At 41.9% G+C, this 17,005-nt stretch overlaps 2 protein-coding genes across 3 annotated transcripts; one reads left to right on the top strand and one right to left on the bottom strand.

Moving 5' to 3' along the window:
* The first annotated feature begins 1,627 nt into the window (after nucleotides 1–1,627).
* LOC109485006 (glycine receptor subunit alpha-3-like) lies at nucleotides 1,628–8,773 on the top strand. The gene is made up of 11 exons (XM_019788381.1): nucleotides 1,628–1,686; nucleotides 2,325–2,358; nucleotides 3,127–3,209; nucleotides 3,699–3,766; nucleotides 4,866–5,101; nucleotides 5,855–5,937; nucleotides 6,405–6,539; nucleotides 6,692–6,770; nucleotides 7,136–7,270; nucleotides 7,749–7,932; nucleotides 8,464–8,773. The coding sequence occupies exons 1-11, from the start codon at nucleotides 1,629–1,631 to the stop codon at nucleotides 8,671–8,673; spliced, it is 1,305 nt and encodes a 434-aa protein (XP_019643940.1). The 5' UTR covers nucleotide 1,628; the 3' UTR covers nucleotides 8,674–8,773.
* Nucleotides 8,774–11,236: 2,463 nt separating this feature from the next.
* On the bottom strand, nucleotides 11,237–16,580 carry LOC109484999 (glutathione S-transferase Mu 5-like). 2 transcript variants are annotated; one of them, XM_019788372.1, is made up of 9 exons: nucleotides 16,469–16,580; nucleotides 14,244–14,319; nucleotides 13,848–13,912; nucleotides 13,587–13,668; nucleotides 13,021–13,121; nucleotides 12,373–12,468; nucleotides 11,914–12,003; nucleotides 11,510–11,530; nucleotides 11,237–11,343 (listed from the first exon to the last, which is right to left on the bottom strand). In XM_019788372.1, the coding sequence occupies exons 1-9, from the start codon at nucleotides 16,499–16,501 to the stop codon at nucleotides 11,254–11,256; spliced, it is 654 nt and encodes a 217-aa protein (XP_019643931.1). In that variant the 5' UTR covers nucleotides 16,502–16,580; the 3' UTR covers nucleotides 11,237–11,253. The 2 variants fall into 2 exon arrangements, with proteins under 2 accessions (XP_019643931.1, XP_019643930.1); XM_019788371.1 differs by lacking the exon at nucleotides 16,469–16,580 and adding an exon at nucleotides 15,378–15,506.
* Between the last annotated feature and the right edge of the window lie 425 nt (nucleotides 16,581–17,005).

Raw genomic sequence — 17,005 nt, 5'->3', positions numbered from 1 at the left:
TTGGATATTTTGCTGTCCCACCCACCAATTAAGGTGGTTTTAGTGTCTCCAACAGGTGGTTTAGTGTCTCCAAAAGCGAAGCATGTGCGTGTCAATGGAGGGGTGAACGTGATGGAATGATAGGGATTAGGTCTGACCTTCAAAATCATGCCAAAAGCACAGTGGATTAACAACTCACTGCCCCTACGGTATAGAAATACCTTTATATTTACCTTACCGTACCGAGAGAGCCTTTTAGCAAAGTACATTGTAGTCCTTAGATATGGGGAACTGACTCTGTTTGGAAACGAAGCAATAACTTTTGAGATTTTCCAGAACAATCGAAAAGACGTTTGCAGAGTTTGCAACTCCGGAAAAGAAAGTACACTTGTAAACCTTTTTATCACCCTCTGAGGAGTGATATGCAAGTTTATGACCTATGAAACCCACCAGTATGCGCTTTTACTTGTCCAACATTGTATCCCACACGGCAAGTGAAATTGTCTTCGAAAACCATAATCATCTCCACGCACATAATAAATAATTCAAACAGATGCTATTAAACATTAATATTTTATGTAGCATTTAATACCAATTTCATGGGTCACAATCAGAATAAGTGCACACGTAAAAGATGATTTACAAAAAAAATCAAAATTAGGGTTGATGTATTGCTATATGCCACATGCTGACAGCGACACACGAGCCGGTCTCATGATCAGGGCTCAAGTGTACATGTACAAGCACCGCTAGCAAGATTGTCAAAACTTACCTTTCACTTAGATGCTCTCGAAGTGTAAAATGCGTTTTGAGTAGGGTTAAAGTACTAGGTACTTGACTACAATCTTGCAGTTGTTTGAAAAGCGGTCAAATATCACCAGTTAGGTAAGTGACGATGCTTTTTTGTTACAAGTATCCGCTCTTTTTCAAATGGATTCTTCTGTTAGTGTTGTGAGAACGCATACCAATTTTTTTTAACAATGCTGCCACCAAAGAGAAAATCGCACACAAAATCCCTGGCTTCACTTGATATAAATAACTTATGGCTTCAAAATCCCACAATACAGTTTTTCTGACAGAATATATTGTATCAATGAATATGATGCGGCTTTTTACATTGCTTTCTTTCGGCTGACTGGAAAAACAGTAAGGATTTAACAGTACTGTCTCGTCCCTGTTGCATAGTTATCTTTTAACACCCCCCGTGTCACCTTTGCGGACTTGCCTTGGTCAGCATTTCATAGAACATAAAGGATGTGGAAATTTGTGTTCTTTGTTGTTACCACCTTTCTTTAGATATCGCGATCATAAAGGTTTCATTTTGAAACACAAACCTTTGTAAGGCCGGTAGAGGAAGGTTTTTGTAAAGGAACAAACATTGACATCTGTTGCTACTCGTATTTACATAAGGAAAGAACGCAAAACCAACCTGGACGTGGTTTTGGAGAGTGATATATGAGTTGTGTGACTTGTGTTTATAGCGGAGGTCATTGTGTACATTTCCTGGTCGTGCCAAAGGTTTTTCAAGAGGCGGTTTTCAGATTGGGTGTACCTACGTACAATCGTGACTTTTCTTCGCTCTTCCGGTGTGTGCCGTTTGCATCTAGGGCGACCTACGGGCCAGAGAGGACTTGTGACGGTTCACGAAAATGTTTGTCGTCTTCTGCCTTACCCTCGTGTTAAATGCAGCTGTGGCAGATTTGCAAGGTAACTCACGTGTGTGAAATTGATGCTCTATTATTATATGTAGGTACTATAGGTAACGACGATATTGGCTGGAAGCATTTGAAAGGTTCGTAAAAACAGACCGTATAACATGTACACAACAACGTCGCTAAAGCAATAGGGTAAAAGTATCAAGCCACAAAGGAAGGCTACGAAAGATCATTTATTGTTAACGTTATATTTTACTATTCCACTGAAAGCTTGTGTGCGTGTATGTATGTGTGCGTATGTGTGCGTGTGTGTGCGTGTGTGTGCGTGTGTGTGCGTGTGCGTGTGCGTGCGTGTGCGTGTGTGTGTGTGTGTGTGTGTGTGTGCGTGCGTGCGTGCGTGCGTGTGTGTGCGTGGTTGTATCAAAAAGCTTACACACCAATCAAAGTAACATCAATGTAAAATGATAACCTCTTTGCGTTATAAACAACACCATTTCCGTAACATGACTCGTAGTTGTATGCCCACGCAGTTCTCTATAACAGGGAAAAAATCCTCCTTGTGGAATATAACTAGTTTCATGTGCTTGCAATTAGCCTTCGGGCATGCATTTGCAATAAACATTTTCTTATTATTCTATTTCGAAGTGACATGGACGTGTCGTTGCATGTAATTGTCTTTTAACGTTGCAGATCATCACAACACAACATCAATGGTGGAACACAGGTAAATATCTGCACTGAAAGTGGGAATTATTCTGAAACAGGAAGGGTATGTGGAATTACGATTAAAAAGACTGCATGAATCATTAGAAACAACAGTTGTATCAAGTATTTGTCTCTAATCATTTTCAATCCCAAATAAGTTAGATTTTAGTGTTTAATAGTTAGAGTAGTCACACACTATATTGTTACCCATCCCGTGGCCCATCCTTTATTTTCATGTTACTTCCATTTAGCCTACGGGCAGGAACTTGCAATAAACTCTCAATCATTTTCGTGATTATTATTTGTCACGCTTTGCTGTGCAATCTAATAATAGAAAACAGATCATTGTAAAGTGTAAAAAAAGAAACATACTAGTAACGATTAGGGTCAGTGGCCCTGCGTGGATTCCTTCAAAACAATATTTGAGACACAACATATACCGTGAGAAGCATTCAATGTAGCGTTTATGTTCTCACATGTTCTTTTTTTTATCAATAACATTGTTACCTTAAAGAAGAGGTTCTTGTACCGAATGGTTAAGAACTGGAACACTTCACAAGATAGGACAATTGCATGTGTTTAATGAATATTATGTATTGTATTTTCAAGTATGGTGGTCTGTGTTGTTACCATGTGTGCATGCTATTGTGTGGCAGTTGATATTTTATATTGTTGTACTGTTGTACTTGAAGAATAGCTAAGCTAAATGCTAAAGCTAAATGTGGATCTAAATGAGGCCAAAGTCAATCCTTCAACATTAACATCATTTTGCTTGCTTGCCATCTAGGTTGCCACAGAATAAGACAGGAACATTTGCTTTATACGACCTCCTGAGGAAATACGACAAGCGTTTCCGACCCAACTTCAGAGGTAAATGAAGTAATTTGACTTTAAAATGTCTAAAGGTGGGCTATCCGTGAGCAATCGTTTCAATCAGTACATGTATATATTGTACACCGGTTTTCCAAAAGGCCTCCATGAGTAGTTGTTAAATTTTAAGGAACACACCGCATTCTCACTGCCTGCTAATACGTCTACGGGGCTTCTACACTTTTGTGATTCAAAGTATTGTTTAAACTTAAAGGCAGATTATTCACTCCGTCAGTGCGTGGATGAACTATAGCTACCCTGGCCGGTTACCTCCAGGCAGTATTTGGTTTGGAATCAATACGCAGCCTTATTAGTAGGACCAAGGGTAGGCCCTTGTCTAATTCATGTAGGCACTGGGCATAAATAAAAGAAATATGGAGCTATTTTACAAGTATACAGCAGTAGCATAGGTAGAGGGGCCATTGACTTTTGGCAAGTTACAGTGGTAGATAAACTGTTACAAGGCTCCCTACTGTATATGTATTCCAGGCTCCAACGTAAGGGTCACAGTTCAGATGTACGTGAATGATCTGAGTTCCATATCCGACTCGGCGATGGTAAGTCACGGTTAGCGTTATTTTGAGGGACGGAGGTATTCGCGTGATGACCGCTAGATGTCCATTCAGCACCAAGGACATGTGCGATCTGTCATTTGGTTCTTTTTAAGCTCCTGAACAAAACAATCGGAATTAAGTTACACCAAGGGTATGACAGATCGTACATGTCCTTGGTGCTGAATGGACATCTGGCAGTCATGTGGCTGCATGTTATCACGCGAATACCTCCGTCCCTCAAAATTATGGCTCCATGGCTAAACTAACAGTAGTATTGATTATGGAAATGTAGTATTCATATTAGATCTTCTTCAATGACCATTACTTTGGACGTACTAAGAGCTTCATAAACACGCATATTTTTAACTGAGAGTTTCGCCCTTTGGATTGACATTTTTTTTTAATTTCAACATGTAATCACAAGACGTGGTGACGGCACACTAAAGTTTTGTCAACTTATATTAATGCCGCTATCAACACAGGGGGCAGTACAATACTCATTTTCACCTGAGCGAAGTGAGGAAAGTCGTGTTAAGTGCAGACTTGAACCCGGGACCTCTTGGTACCGAGTCGAGCACTCTGCCGCTACGCCACACGAACCCACAAGTGGAGTGACTTTGAACCCCTGGCAAAGTTCTTTCTGTTTTTAACGCGATCATCCTGCTAATAAACTACATTCTAATCCACCTCGTGCACCCACGCACCAGGTGACAATAACAGTGTTTCACAGTAAAACGTTAAACTTTATTCCAACACACAATTTACAGAGATCAAATTTTCAGCGACCACTGTTGCCTTCATCAGGATAATTAATGACCAATCACTTTACAACGTGATCTCGCGAGAGTTACGGTTTACAAACACGTGACCTTATTCCACACGAGACTTAACTGATACGTGACGTAAGCAATTGATCAAAAGTGCCAGGGAGTTTATATCGACCACCATCTCTAAGTGAGGGCTGAAGTGCTCTGATATATATAGCCTCCTGAAAATTTGATCTCTGTAAATTGTGTGTTGGAATAAAGTTTAACGTTTTACTATGATTACTACCAACACAGATGAACTTTCATGATAAACAGTGTTTCATGTTTCAAACCAGGATTACAAACTCATCTTCTTCCTACGACAAAGATGGAACGACCCGCGCCTGCGCTATGGGGACTACGAACCGGAAGTGACGCAACCGTTCGTCACCCTGGACGAGTCGGCCCTGGCGGATATCTGGGTTCCGGATGTCTTCTTCGAGAACGGAAAGGGCGCCGCCTATCCGGAGGGGAAGGAACACACCACGCTCATCCGGATTTACCCACAAGGGGATATCTTGTTCACACGGAAGTAATGCTTAAATTGGTCACTTTTCGAAACCGGGGCCCGGCCGGGCAGCTTTCGGGAACGAAAAGTACGATATACAAGACAAGAAAATTTCAAACCTTTTTAGAAACTAATCATGAGTGCTATTCATTTCATATTCCTGATATGAATTGTTAATTTTTTGTACGTATGTATATGCAAACAGTCCGGGCGGGTCCCGGTTTGGAAATGTGACCTCAGTATAACATGCCCAAATCAGCACAATTCTGCATATTTAAGCTCTTCATAGATAACTATCTCTGCTACACGACTAATAAATTATTTTAAAGTTCAACCCATCTGGTCGACATAAAAAGATTTCGAAATTCAGTTGTACATTAAAATCATATTCTTGTTTTCATAAGAATGAATGCGGTGAATTCTATAAGCAATAGCAGTGATCTTCGTTCATGCTCTGATGACTGAATGCACTGTGCTGTACGACAGACATGAGCTAAGAAAAGGCATTATCAAAGTTCGCTATGCTCTATATTACAGCTCTATAACCCTAGAGGTTATAACTGGAAGAATAAAAGTAGGCAACAAAGATGAATGTTGAGAGACCATTCCTGGAACAAAGCCTCAACAGATTTGTGTGATTTCAAAGGTATTAATTAAAAAAAGAATAGTTGTCACCTAGAGCTTTCGACCAGTGACTTCTTCTGGTCTTCTTCAATAGACTGACCCAGTGAGACTTGTCACGTGACTTCTCTGAATATTTGTGCTTTGTTTCCACAGGTTGTCATTTCTACTGTCCTGCCCGATGAACTTCCAAACGTTTCCTTTTGACACCCAGAATTGCGGAATCCAGATGGAAAGTTGTGCGTATAAAGATGACTGTATAAAAACGATGATAACAGAAAATATAGCAGATTGGTTAAACTTCCATATTTGTACAAGTTGCCATACCTGCAAAAATTGCCGTGCATTTAAGTCTCTTAGCTTCGTCTATGTCAAATATGAAATGGTAAAGAAAATTACAATTAAACGGAGGACAAATATTGATATTATGTTTACCGAAGGAAAACGTATTGGTTTTGCTCTGTTTCCTCTTCTTCCGTTCCAAACACAAAAGGTCAGTGACCAGAACCAGACGTTTGTCACCATGGTAACTGGTGTTGGGTTACATCATGTTACATCATTTTATAGCAGGAGGGATTTAGACTCCTGTCACCGTACATATGAATGTGTTTGAGTAAGAATTAACAGAGCAGACCATATGTGAAAGTAAACATTATGCATTTGCTATGCATATCTTACCTTTCTAGTTTTCTGTTTTCCCCGTTAGACGGGTACACTACAGACGATCTCTCATTGGAATGGGCGGAACCGGAACCTCTGGAAATCAACAGCAACATCCGGTTACCAGAATACGACCTGGGAGGTTGGAAGTCTTTTCAATGTGACGTCAAATACCTCACTGGTAAGACTTTTGCTAGTAGTTAAAGGCATAGTCTGATCAGGGATCTGTGATTTAACAGCAGCTTGGTCTGATCATTGAGGTGAATCTAATTTTCCCCTGAAAGTCTTCCGTTGAACATACATGTACCAGGAACTTTTTATTCTACTTTTCAGGCACGTTTTCTTGCATCAAGGCCACCTTCAGCCTCACACGTCGTTATGAACACTACATTCTACAGGCTTTTCTACCATGGTAGGAATTTTCCCATTAAAGATTGTCTGAATATAGCCTCTACCACGTTCGGGTGCGGCAAACTGTACTCTCTAGCGGACCAACTCCCCTGGCAGGTTATCACTCTATTTGGCCGATTTCTACTCTTTCCAGCCACCTCCCGGAGCCTGGTAGAGGCTAGTCTGAACATACCATGATCAATTCATCCACAGAGTAGTCTTCTTACGTATTGAGAGTGTTGTTTTCACGAATCAAAGCTCTAGACGTGAGATCATGTTGTTTCGCTTTAAAGTTCGTGTTGAAGTGTTCGTGTGCGTTTATGAGTGTGTGTGTGTTTGTGTGTGCGTGCATGATATTGATGACATTAACATCATCATCTGTTTCAGCATATTTCTGGTGATCCTGTCCTGGATGTCGTTCTGGATCAGTCCTGACAGCGTGCCTGCCCGGGTGGCTCTCGGCATCACCACCATGCTGGCCTCCATAACCCTCTCCAGCTACTCCAACGGCGCCACACCGAGGTACTGACATGAACTGCAAGGCCAAACGCTTTTTTTCAGAGCGTGAAATAAAGTCGTTACGGTTAAGAGCCTCTGTAATGCTGGGGTCACATTTCCAAACCGGGGCCCGGCCGGGCTGTTTCGATTAACGAAAAATCAACAATTTTCATAAAGAATATACGTAAATAGTTCCATTGTTGATATTTTTCAACCTTTCTGTGCTTTGTTGCGTTTTATACCATATTTTTCGTTCCAAATGACTACCCGGCCGGGCCCCGGTTTGGAAATGTGACTTAAGCATAACAATGTGCCAAAAGATACTACAGGTCGTTCGGTGTAATATAGCCAGCTGCCGCTGTGCCGCGTGCCTGCAAAACTGGTGTGTTGAGCCGAAGGGCGGTTATACCAGCTACAGGTCACGGTAGTATGATGTGCAGATACAGATGCAGGATCACCTTCATTTTGATCACTGGCAAAGTTCTAGTGTGCTTTCTCCTAGACTATCGTACACGCGAGCCATCGACATCTACATGCTGACGTGCGCAGTGTTCGTGTTCCTGACCGTGGTGGAGTTTGCCGGGGTTCACTACGTCTTCAGGCGGCGAGCCAGGTTCGCAGGCCCGCTGGGCCGGCTCCTCCGCTACGATAACAAAGCGACGCTGGCCGTGCCACAACTCGTCAAGGTGGGGGTTTTATGATTGCGTAGTACCTGTTCTGGTGACCACCTCTGTATGAATTAAGGGTCACCAGGTAGGTACTTGTGGTCAGTTTTTGGTGGTCACATTGACCTAATCGTTAAGGATCCTGCCCAAAATGGCCACCCTTCTACTGACTAAGTTTTCACACGGAAACGCCTGAACCGCTATTCGAGTAAATCGCATTCCCCAGCGTTTAGGCGCAAATCGCGATCCGGTGAAACCGGTTCGAAACTACCTCCCGAGGTGGTTTGGGATCGAGGCGTGTTCAATGCGATTTGGAGCGTTCGGATGGGGCCACTTGAATCCGGCTTCGGTGGAATCTGGATCGAAAGCGATTACAGCGTATTCGTGTGAACGGGGCCAAAGTGAGGTTTAACTTTAATGCAAATATGTATCGTACCCTAAAGCTAGAGCTGTTTTACTAGTACGGTAACCGTTATATTAGTTAAAGATGCATATGTAATGTGTGGCTGTCTTTTTGCAAGTCGTTCCAAATTTATTTGACACTCTTTTCAGATAACCATGAGAGAACCCAACCACAATGACGTTCCGGAGTGGGGCGTGGCTAAGGACCAACAGGACAACATGGCCGCCGATGACGTCATCAACATCCACGTCAAACTGTCGTGCAAAATGGACGTCGTGTCCAGATTCCTGTTCCCGACTCTCTTCCTGATCTTCAACATCGCGTTCTGGTACAAATACGTCGTCCAACAATCAAGTTAATCCGACTCTTGAGGGTCAATACAATTTTTAGGGCACGGAAACCCGATTTTTCAAAGTCAATAGTTTAGTCATTTATCTACATACTGAGTTAAAACAACACTATCCCAATATATATTGACCCCCTTGGAGCAAAAATACCCGACATTCTGACGGAAAATGGTTACCGGAAGGGCTGTGGGCTGATTTTTAGGGTACCATCCAGAAAATAAAGGACTCAACTTGTTTCTGCAATTTTGAATGTCTTACGTATGAAATACTGATTGAAATGTGCTAATGTGCGACAGTATGTGTCAATATCATAAAGATTGCCTTATTCAGAATATTTCCAGTTTTGCTGCTCTTAAATCGCATAGGATGCCTTTAAATTATGTAGCCCCATGATTTAGTGGTTGCACAACTGTGTGGCTAAAATGCTATAGAAACGGAGATGGGCACCGTATCATGCAAGATGTGGGAAGGGTTTTAACTTAATGTGTTTGTGGGAGTTAGTTTTATTTATTTTATTCACATGGATTTTTGAGCATTGGATAGGAAGCACTTGTTGTGCTTATGTAAATCCGCTGCTCATAAAACATAATACAAATGTAAACATAAAGATGACATAAAGTATAGCATTAACATAAAATGAAAGTGGCTGGCGCACCAATACCTAGCATAACATTATTGAGATTGGTCAAATCTTCCAGAGTGGTGGATATAGTTAAACACAATATCAACTAGAGTTCCACGATCTCATACCTTCGCCAAATGATGTTAATCTTTATGACTGACAAATTATACATTAGATTATTCCCCCCTGATCTAACAAATAGGAACCTAATTTTCATGAATTATATCATTTTATCATAATCTCGACCAAAAGACAGTCTTGTAATAACAAACAATGCATTCTAGTATTTCCTAATAAATTATGCGAATGAGGTCCTGATTTGAATAAATTATTTTTAATGATGTTCACCTCAAATTAACTTTAAAATACCACAAGTATGAAATTCCAGACAGTTATCATTACATAATTATTAAATTTTTCATTAATTATGCAAATTAAGTCATTATTAACATAATCAATATCTGCCTGTGTTTCTCTCGTTGTCAATTACCAATGTCACAAGCTTCAATTGTCTTATCATGGAATGCAGCTGATTTATAGAATTTCCCCATAAATTATGCAAATTACATCCATATTTGCATAATTGTCACATAATTGTATTAAGCATCACGTAAGCTACCTACATATCAAAAATCACGATGATCCGTCAACCGGTTCTTGAGTTATCCTCTTTTTAATATTTTCAAGAATATATTCCTGCAGTTCCAGAGCAAGCCGCTAGGGGGCCCAAACTCACGGCACTTCTTCCCCAGCACAAGAGCTACCTACCATCCAAATTTCATCACCATAGCATGTCCAGATCATGAGATATCAAAACCGGAAGTTCAGCTGCAGTACCATAACAAGCCGCTAGGGGGTCCAAAATCTAATCATTTTGAGGTCTCATCAAGACCTACCCACCTACCAAGTATCAAGACAATCCATCAAGGCCTTCTCAAGTTATCGTGTTTACAGACAGACAGACAGACACACACACACACACACACATACACGAACGCCTCTGAAAACATAACCTTCTTGGCGAAGGTAAAAATACGGCAGTTGGTAGGGTAAGGGAGGCTGGGGCTACCTGTAAGAAGTAAAGTACATAATGTGGCGTCATTTACGTTGAGTGGGTCGGAAGGGAGTATGTTTTCAAGATGAAGGCAAGATATGGATAACAACATTTTGGTCCTTTCAGTATTATAACATTTGCAGTGTAATAAGTAGTGTTCTGGTGTCTCATTTGGATGCCCACATTTGCACTCGGGACTACTGATACAGCGATGCTGGAATAGGTGGTAGTTCAGCTGGCTGAAACCAAGCCTGAGTCTGGTAAGGTGAGTCACATGGTGTACGTGGCCGTGAGAGTAGTGGGGATGTCTGGGCATGCTATCAAAGCAAGACTCTAATTCATTTTTGAATGCACGAATGGATGGGGATTCTTTGGCGGTCTGGGGTAACTTGTTCCAAGAGAAAACAGCAGAAGGCAAGAAAGATTTTTTGTACTTTTCAGTTCTGGGAGTTAGTTACAGCGACTTGAAAATTACGTACGAACTACTGATTATAATTGATTATTGTGAAAATAATGAGAAAACAGACAAACCGCCATACTATCCATACATCAACTGATGAATATTTTTTTCTCTCCACAATTCATCTTGTATTTAAATTAAAAGTATCATCTTGCTACATCTCACAAATCTTCAAAGATTGTGTACGTAGTTTTTGTGCGTGGTCATGGTAACGTTTCATCTTAATTTTTAGTTTCTTCCTATGTGCCAAACAACTTTCTTTTTATAATACTCCTCAATTTACATGCAACTGGTAACCCTATCAGCGATTGATATGCAGCAGATTTGACGTCTTTTTCAACCAATACACATCTATTTCCGATTCTAGATCTACCTAGTACATAGTGCTTGGGAATCATGGGATGATAATTCATGTTTATGCCCAGTTGGGAAGGCACGATCCCTCTGATGGCATCTTTATTTTCCGCCGAATTTGGCCATGGGGTTGTTGATGGGGTGACTCAGGAAGCGGTCAGACTTCATGTATGCTGCGATCTTTGGCAGTGCCTGGAAAGAAGTAGACGTTAGTTGTGTGCATTTCTAAAGAGTTACAACTGCATTTCTGATGAACTCCGATAGGGTTCAAACATGTCTTTACGATCTTACGATCAGGGGTCTACGAGGTTACGTCATAGCTGTTACGGGACATCATCAACAAAGTGACGTCACTTACCTCGAACCGCGCCAAGAAATCCTGTTGACGATAGAAATAAAATAATAGGTTACTGTCTGCTAGTCCGGAAATCTGTCTACATGTACTTTGAAAAACATACCAAGCAAGATGTCAAAGCGAATTCTGCTGAAGTACCATCGAAAGCCGCTAGAGGGACCATAATCGAACTTGTCCTTTATTTTGTTGACATACCAACTTACCCACAAACCAAATATCATAAACATCCATCAACATTTTCTTGAGTTGTACTGTTCACAAACACACTTACAAACCGAAGACATAACCTACTTTCTTGGCGAAGGTAATTAACATTATTTGTTATGTCAATGTCAAGAGACAATAGGTAGAGAGTCATTACAAAAGAATGACATCGCTACTTCATTTGCATGAGGCATATGCGTTACCTTGAGGTTCTGGAAGTCGTCCAACAGCGTTGGCTCTAAGATACGATGTTGGTCGAGAAGCTCGTACATGGGGAAGTCCACAAACGTGATCTGTAGGGGACAGTCATTGGTCACTTGGTATACCTACCGATCATACCGTTCCATCCGGACATATACGAGCTCCAGACTTATGGAAGTTCTGTTCGTCTCTACAAAGAATCAAAGATAGTCACTACCAGGCTTGGGGAGGTGGCTGGAAAGAGTAGAAATCGGCCAAATAGAGGGATAAGCATGCCAAGGGAGTTTGTCCGTTGAGAGAACATTTCGCAGCACCCCAAATGTTCTCTCAACGGCCGGACAAACTCCCTTGCCATGCTTATCTCTCTATTTCGCCAAATTCTACTCTTTCCAGCCGCCTCCCCAAGCCTGGTAGAGGATAAATCATAGACGTTTTGAAGAAATGTTGCACGAATATCTTACCTTGTCTCCTGCGAACCACGGGTTAGAGCCAAGGAACTGAGAAAACTGCTTGATGACATTGTAGACGTCTTTGATGTATTTTGGTTTCAGCTCGTCCTGAAATGAAACTGTCTTAAATTATCTATGGAAAAGGACATGGAAAAACGTTCAAGCCCGAACACAGAAGGGTAAAGTCATATGCTTTTCCCTATATATAGAATAGAATAGAATAGAACAGAACAATGATAGTCTGGCTAATTTTGTTACTTTAGTCCGCCCAGCTAACAAGACTAGCTACTCTTAGCCTCCTGTGCAGGCCTCCGGGCGGGTGGGAGTTTTGATACTGCGTTTTGTGCCGGCCATCTTACAACCAGCCGCCCAGAGAAGACAGAGAAGGTTTGTACCCGCCACGACTGGTTGTAAGATGGCCGAACGCGTTAAAAATTCTACAAAACGCAGTACCAAAACTCCCACCCACCCGGAGCTATTCTATCCTATCCTATCCTATCTCATTCTATTCTATTCTATTCTATTCTATTCTATTCTATTCTATTCTATTCTATTCTATTCTATTTTATATATACTTTCTAATTTCTGTATGAAGACTACGGTTCAATATACTGTTCGTTTAGCAAACGGTCCCACATGTATAGGGCGGATATTGCTTACAAACTGCGGGTTGTAGGACAGTCTGACGGTGCCGTTACGGAAGTCCATGGACTGGTTCTCCATGATGTCCACCCGGACCCGCTCCTGTTCAGTCTCACCGCCTATAGGAACAAGAACACGTCACTGTTGTATGAGAAGGAACATTTTAAGACCCCAGAGTATTTTCCTATCAGTTAGCCTGGTATCTATTCTATTTTCGCTGCCGTTCGCTCCTCTGATCTAGTCTGGGTGCCATCGATATCCTACACATACGTAGTTATTACCGTGGTAGCCAGCGAGTACTGAGCCGGTGGTGACTACGGAGAATGGCACCCAGGCTGATCGCCTTCCTGACGAATATGATAGATAGATGGAGTATCAAGCTATTGAAGGGGAGAAAGACATTCAAAATGTTACTGCAAATGAGCTACAATAAAAGCGAACTATATAAGCGAACTATTGCCCTCGGTAGGCTTTGCTTGCCGTCATATAGGGTTTCTGTCGTATTCGTACCTACGATGCTAGGCTGCTATGTTCATGCGTTCTGCGATGTGCTAAAAACTTGAAGAACAGTGGGTGTAACTTACAGAGGTTGTTGTTGCGGGCGATGTACCTCAGAATGGCGTTGCTCTGAGTGATTTTAGTGTCGCCATCGATGTAGTACGGAAGCTGTGAAAAATTAATGGGCAATAAACGTGTTAAACTCACGGTACAGCACAGCAATGTCAATGAATTTAATTGCATAACCAATAGTACATGTATTGTTACGTCAATTGGCGATTCTGCAACTTGAATACATGTGTGTACATGGTAAGATCCTGTATCAACTTTGAACCTTTTTTACTCACGTTGGGAAAGTCCAGGCCGAATGTATGTTTGATGTCCAGCCATTCACTTCTGTCATAGTCAGGGGCTGAAAATATAAGAATCACACGGTCATACTATAAAAATCAGTAGTAACTCCGGAGCTCAGGTCATTGACCAGGTCAGAGGTCCGTGTTTGGAACGGAAGAAGAAAAAGAGCAAAAACAATCTGTTTCTTCAGGTAGCACCGAATATCATCCGGATAAAACAATGTTTTCCTTCGGTAAACATAAATACAATTTCGCTGCATGCATGTAAACTAGTACTATCGATCAGGATATAGATCCAGATCTTTCAATATTTTGCTTTTTTGTTTGTTAAGTCTACCTCCATGGTCCTACATAAAAAGAAAAATCTTTACAATTGAAATCCATTCTCACCTGGTCCGCATTGGAACCGCTTGTCCTCGTACTCAGTCCCAGTGTACTCCAGCAGGAGGCGGATGGGCTGAGCCAGCTAGAACAGAGGAAAAACTCACTCACTCCCTCCCAAGAAAAACTACGGTACCATAAAGGTACGACACTAGGAAACCTATACCCCATTATCATTTATTAAAGGAGCATCCGATCTAGGTAATGTGAGAACCCTTTGATTTCTCAAGCAGATCTAGAAAGTAGGCTTTCATCTTATACGACGATATAGGTTTTCTTTTCATTCAGCGGACAGTGAAACCCCGTATAGCCGAAAATGCGTGTAAAAGTAATTAGACCAACATACTACACATCTGCTTGGAGATTACGCCCCTGTGGCTGACCCTAGCGCCTTCTACCGGCCCACTTGATTACATATTAAACGGGTCATATACATGTTTTGGGGCAAACAAACAGCCCTTGGCAGCGAAAGATGATTTGTGTAACACGGGTTATGGACAGGCAAATTTACCTAGCTAGAGGTTCAGCGTTGTTGATCATGATGAAAGATGCTATGGAGTTGACAGAAGATCACAAAAGACTATTAAAGTGACCTATATAAATTATCGGCTTGAAACTAGGTCATCCCTTTGTCCGCGTGCGGCCTCACGAGCTTGGTTCCCTGGGTATTTGTCGTTCAGATTGAAGGAAGCTTAACTGTTATTAAGCGGTGTTTCTCTACCGTTTCCAGGACACAAGAATCTGCATCGCTATTCTAGCCTGGATGCCAGCCTTTTGGGTCTTAAAACGCTTGTCGCTTCCCTGCCAACCTAAAAAGATCCTGTCACCAAGGCTTAAAAAATATACTGAGTGTTGTTCGGCCAGCCAGCCCAAAAAAATTATGTCGGAAAATGGACGGTTACGTGGCGGCTGAGCATTATAAGCCTGGATCCCTGCCTAAAATATTGTGGCGTTAGCCTTGAATCCAGTCATGTCTAATAGCTCTAGGTCTCCGCTTTCAAAACTCGCTACTGCGGCCGGTAGCGCCCGTTTACATAACATAGCAAAACTGGATATTCCAGGCTAACGTGGCACACGACTGAGCGGTCGATATCCTCCTAGGGTCAACACGGTTTCAGATGCACCGTTAAACGTTTAACTTACCCCTCGAATGTTCCAGTATGCGAACTGTGCAGGCATGCTGACGAATGAACGACGAGAAGGCGCGAAGATCAAGAAAAGAACGAACCACAAAGTGTGTGGAGTGTGGAACGTCACGCGGCGCGACAGAAGGGACTGGCAAAATGGGGGTGAAACTGCGGTCACACTTTGGGATGTACCAAATACTGTGTAAACAGGGGTGCACAAAACTGGGTCATTTCACGTTGGGAAAAGTATAATCAAGGACATTACACCTTGGTATAATAATGAACTACATGGCAAACGAGAAAGTCGATGGGCACGGAGGTATAAGCTCTTCGAACTCTTGTTAACATTCCGTCAGCAACCATAGAGACAGCTTTAGGAACTTGAACGACAGCCAAGTTCGTGCAATTATTTGCGGGTCATAAATACGCATAATATTTCGCTAGACGTGCGTGGTCTCTACCACTTGGTTAAACATGGTCTGTTGGTGGCTATCTCTGACACTGACAGTCACTTCTGGAAGAAATTTGACGCTGGCAGTTAGATGTGCAAGTTGTGCGTCAGGTGTGACGGGTCGTTCAGTGTGGTACAAGCTGCTCACCACTGCCCGTGAAGCTGGTGTGTAGACGACAGTATGATACAGATACAGGCCAAGGCTTGTATACAGAACAGAACATCTACTCAGACTAGAAAATACCCTAATCATCTGCCAAAACATGAACTGGATGAAGGAAGTCCAGGTATAGCACCGCATATTATCCGAAACCATTTTAGTACCTATCTATTCTGATTCAGGTCATGTATACATGTAAAAGACATTTCACATTGGCATGGGCCAGACAGCACAACTACAATACTACACTGAATGTTCACCCTAGCTCTCCACCCGGATCTACATAGCCGATTTATTCATGTACCTGGCCCACATCTACATCTACACATATACACATACAAAAAAGAATGCATAATAACACGAACGATATACCTGTATTAAAACCTAAACCTAAGAGCTACCTATTCAAACCATGGAATTGAAATGTAGAATCCTTAAACTAAACCAGAAAGAGGCAATTTATCATCGACAGTATATTTTCTGACATAAGACTTACCCCTCTGATATTCCAGTACCCTAAAACCGGCATGGCTGGTGGTATGGAGTCGATCCGATATAAATCACATGCATAACGTCAGGTGGTGAGCCTATGATGGTGAAAGCCTAGACCATTCCATGTAGGAAAGGGGTGTTAGGTTGGGGCGTCGCGTTCCTTTCCTTTGTACGTGTTTGTTTGTTTTTCATATATCAAACAATCGACATTTTCATGGTTTTTAGGAGAAAGGATATGCTACGGAATCCACCCTTGAGTTTTAAACCAAGGAGGTTTAAAAGAGACCATCCTATGAAGCCTTTCTACACAACAATTTATCCCTCTTGTATATATGGGTTACTCCTCTCCTTGCGTATCAGGTTTTTATTTTGGTGCCATAAGCTCCGGACTGTTTTGTCAGGTTCGTCTGAAAGGGACTGTTTTGTCAGGGCTGGGCGTGACAATGGCGGAGGCAAATAAATCTCTCGAGTTTGACCTACTGAAGTTTGCTCTCGTGCATGACCTAACGAGGGCGCTTGAGTCTCTGGCTAAAATTACTCT

The sequence above is a fragment of the Branchiostoma belcheri genome, unplaced genomic scaffold, assembly GCF_001625305.1.
Source record: "Branchiostoma belcheri isolate BF01 breed outbred unplaced genomic scaffold, Haploidv18h27 scaffold72, whole genome shotgun sequence".
Lineage (NCBI taxonomy): Eukaryota > Metazoa > Chordata > Leptocardii > Amphioxiformes > Branchiostomatidae > Branchiostoma > Branchiostoma belcheri.
This window is presented reverse-complemented; position numbering and strand designations above follow the sequence as displayed.

Excerpts from the sequence above, each read along its gene's own strand:
- LOC109485006 (XM_019788381.1), top strand. The coding sequence starts at position 1,629 with ATGTTTGTCGTCTTCTGCCTTACCCTCGTGTTAAATGCAGCTGTGGCA. Across the intron at positions 2,359-3,126 it reads ACATCAATGGTGGAACACAG|GTTGCCACAGAATAAGACAG; the intron begins GTAAATATCTGC and ends CTTGCCATCTAG. Across the intron at positions 6,540-6,691 it reads TGACGTCAAATACCTCACTG|GCACGTTTTCTTGCATCAAG; the intron begins GTAAGACTTTTG and ends TCTACTTTTCAG.
- LOC109484999 (XM_019788371.1), bottom strand. The coding sequence starts at position 15,413 with ATGCCTGCACAGTTCGCATACTGGAACATTCGAGGG. Across the intron at positions 12,469-13,020 it reads TGTCCTACAACCCGCAGTTT|GACGAGCTGAAACCAAAATA; the intron begins GTAAGCAATATC and ends GTTTCATTTCAG. Across the intron at positions 12,004-12,372 it reads CGTGGTTCGCAGGAGACAAG|ATCACGTTTGTGGACTTCCC; the intron begins GTAAGATATTCG and ends TGTCCCCTACAG.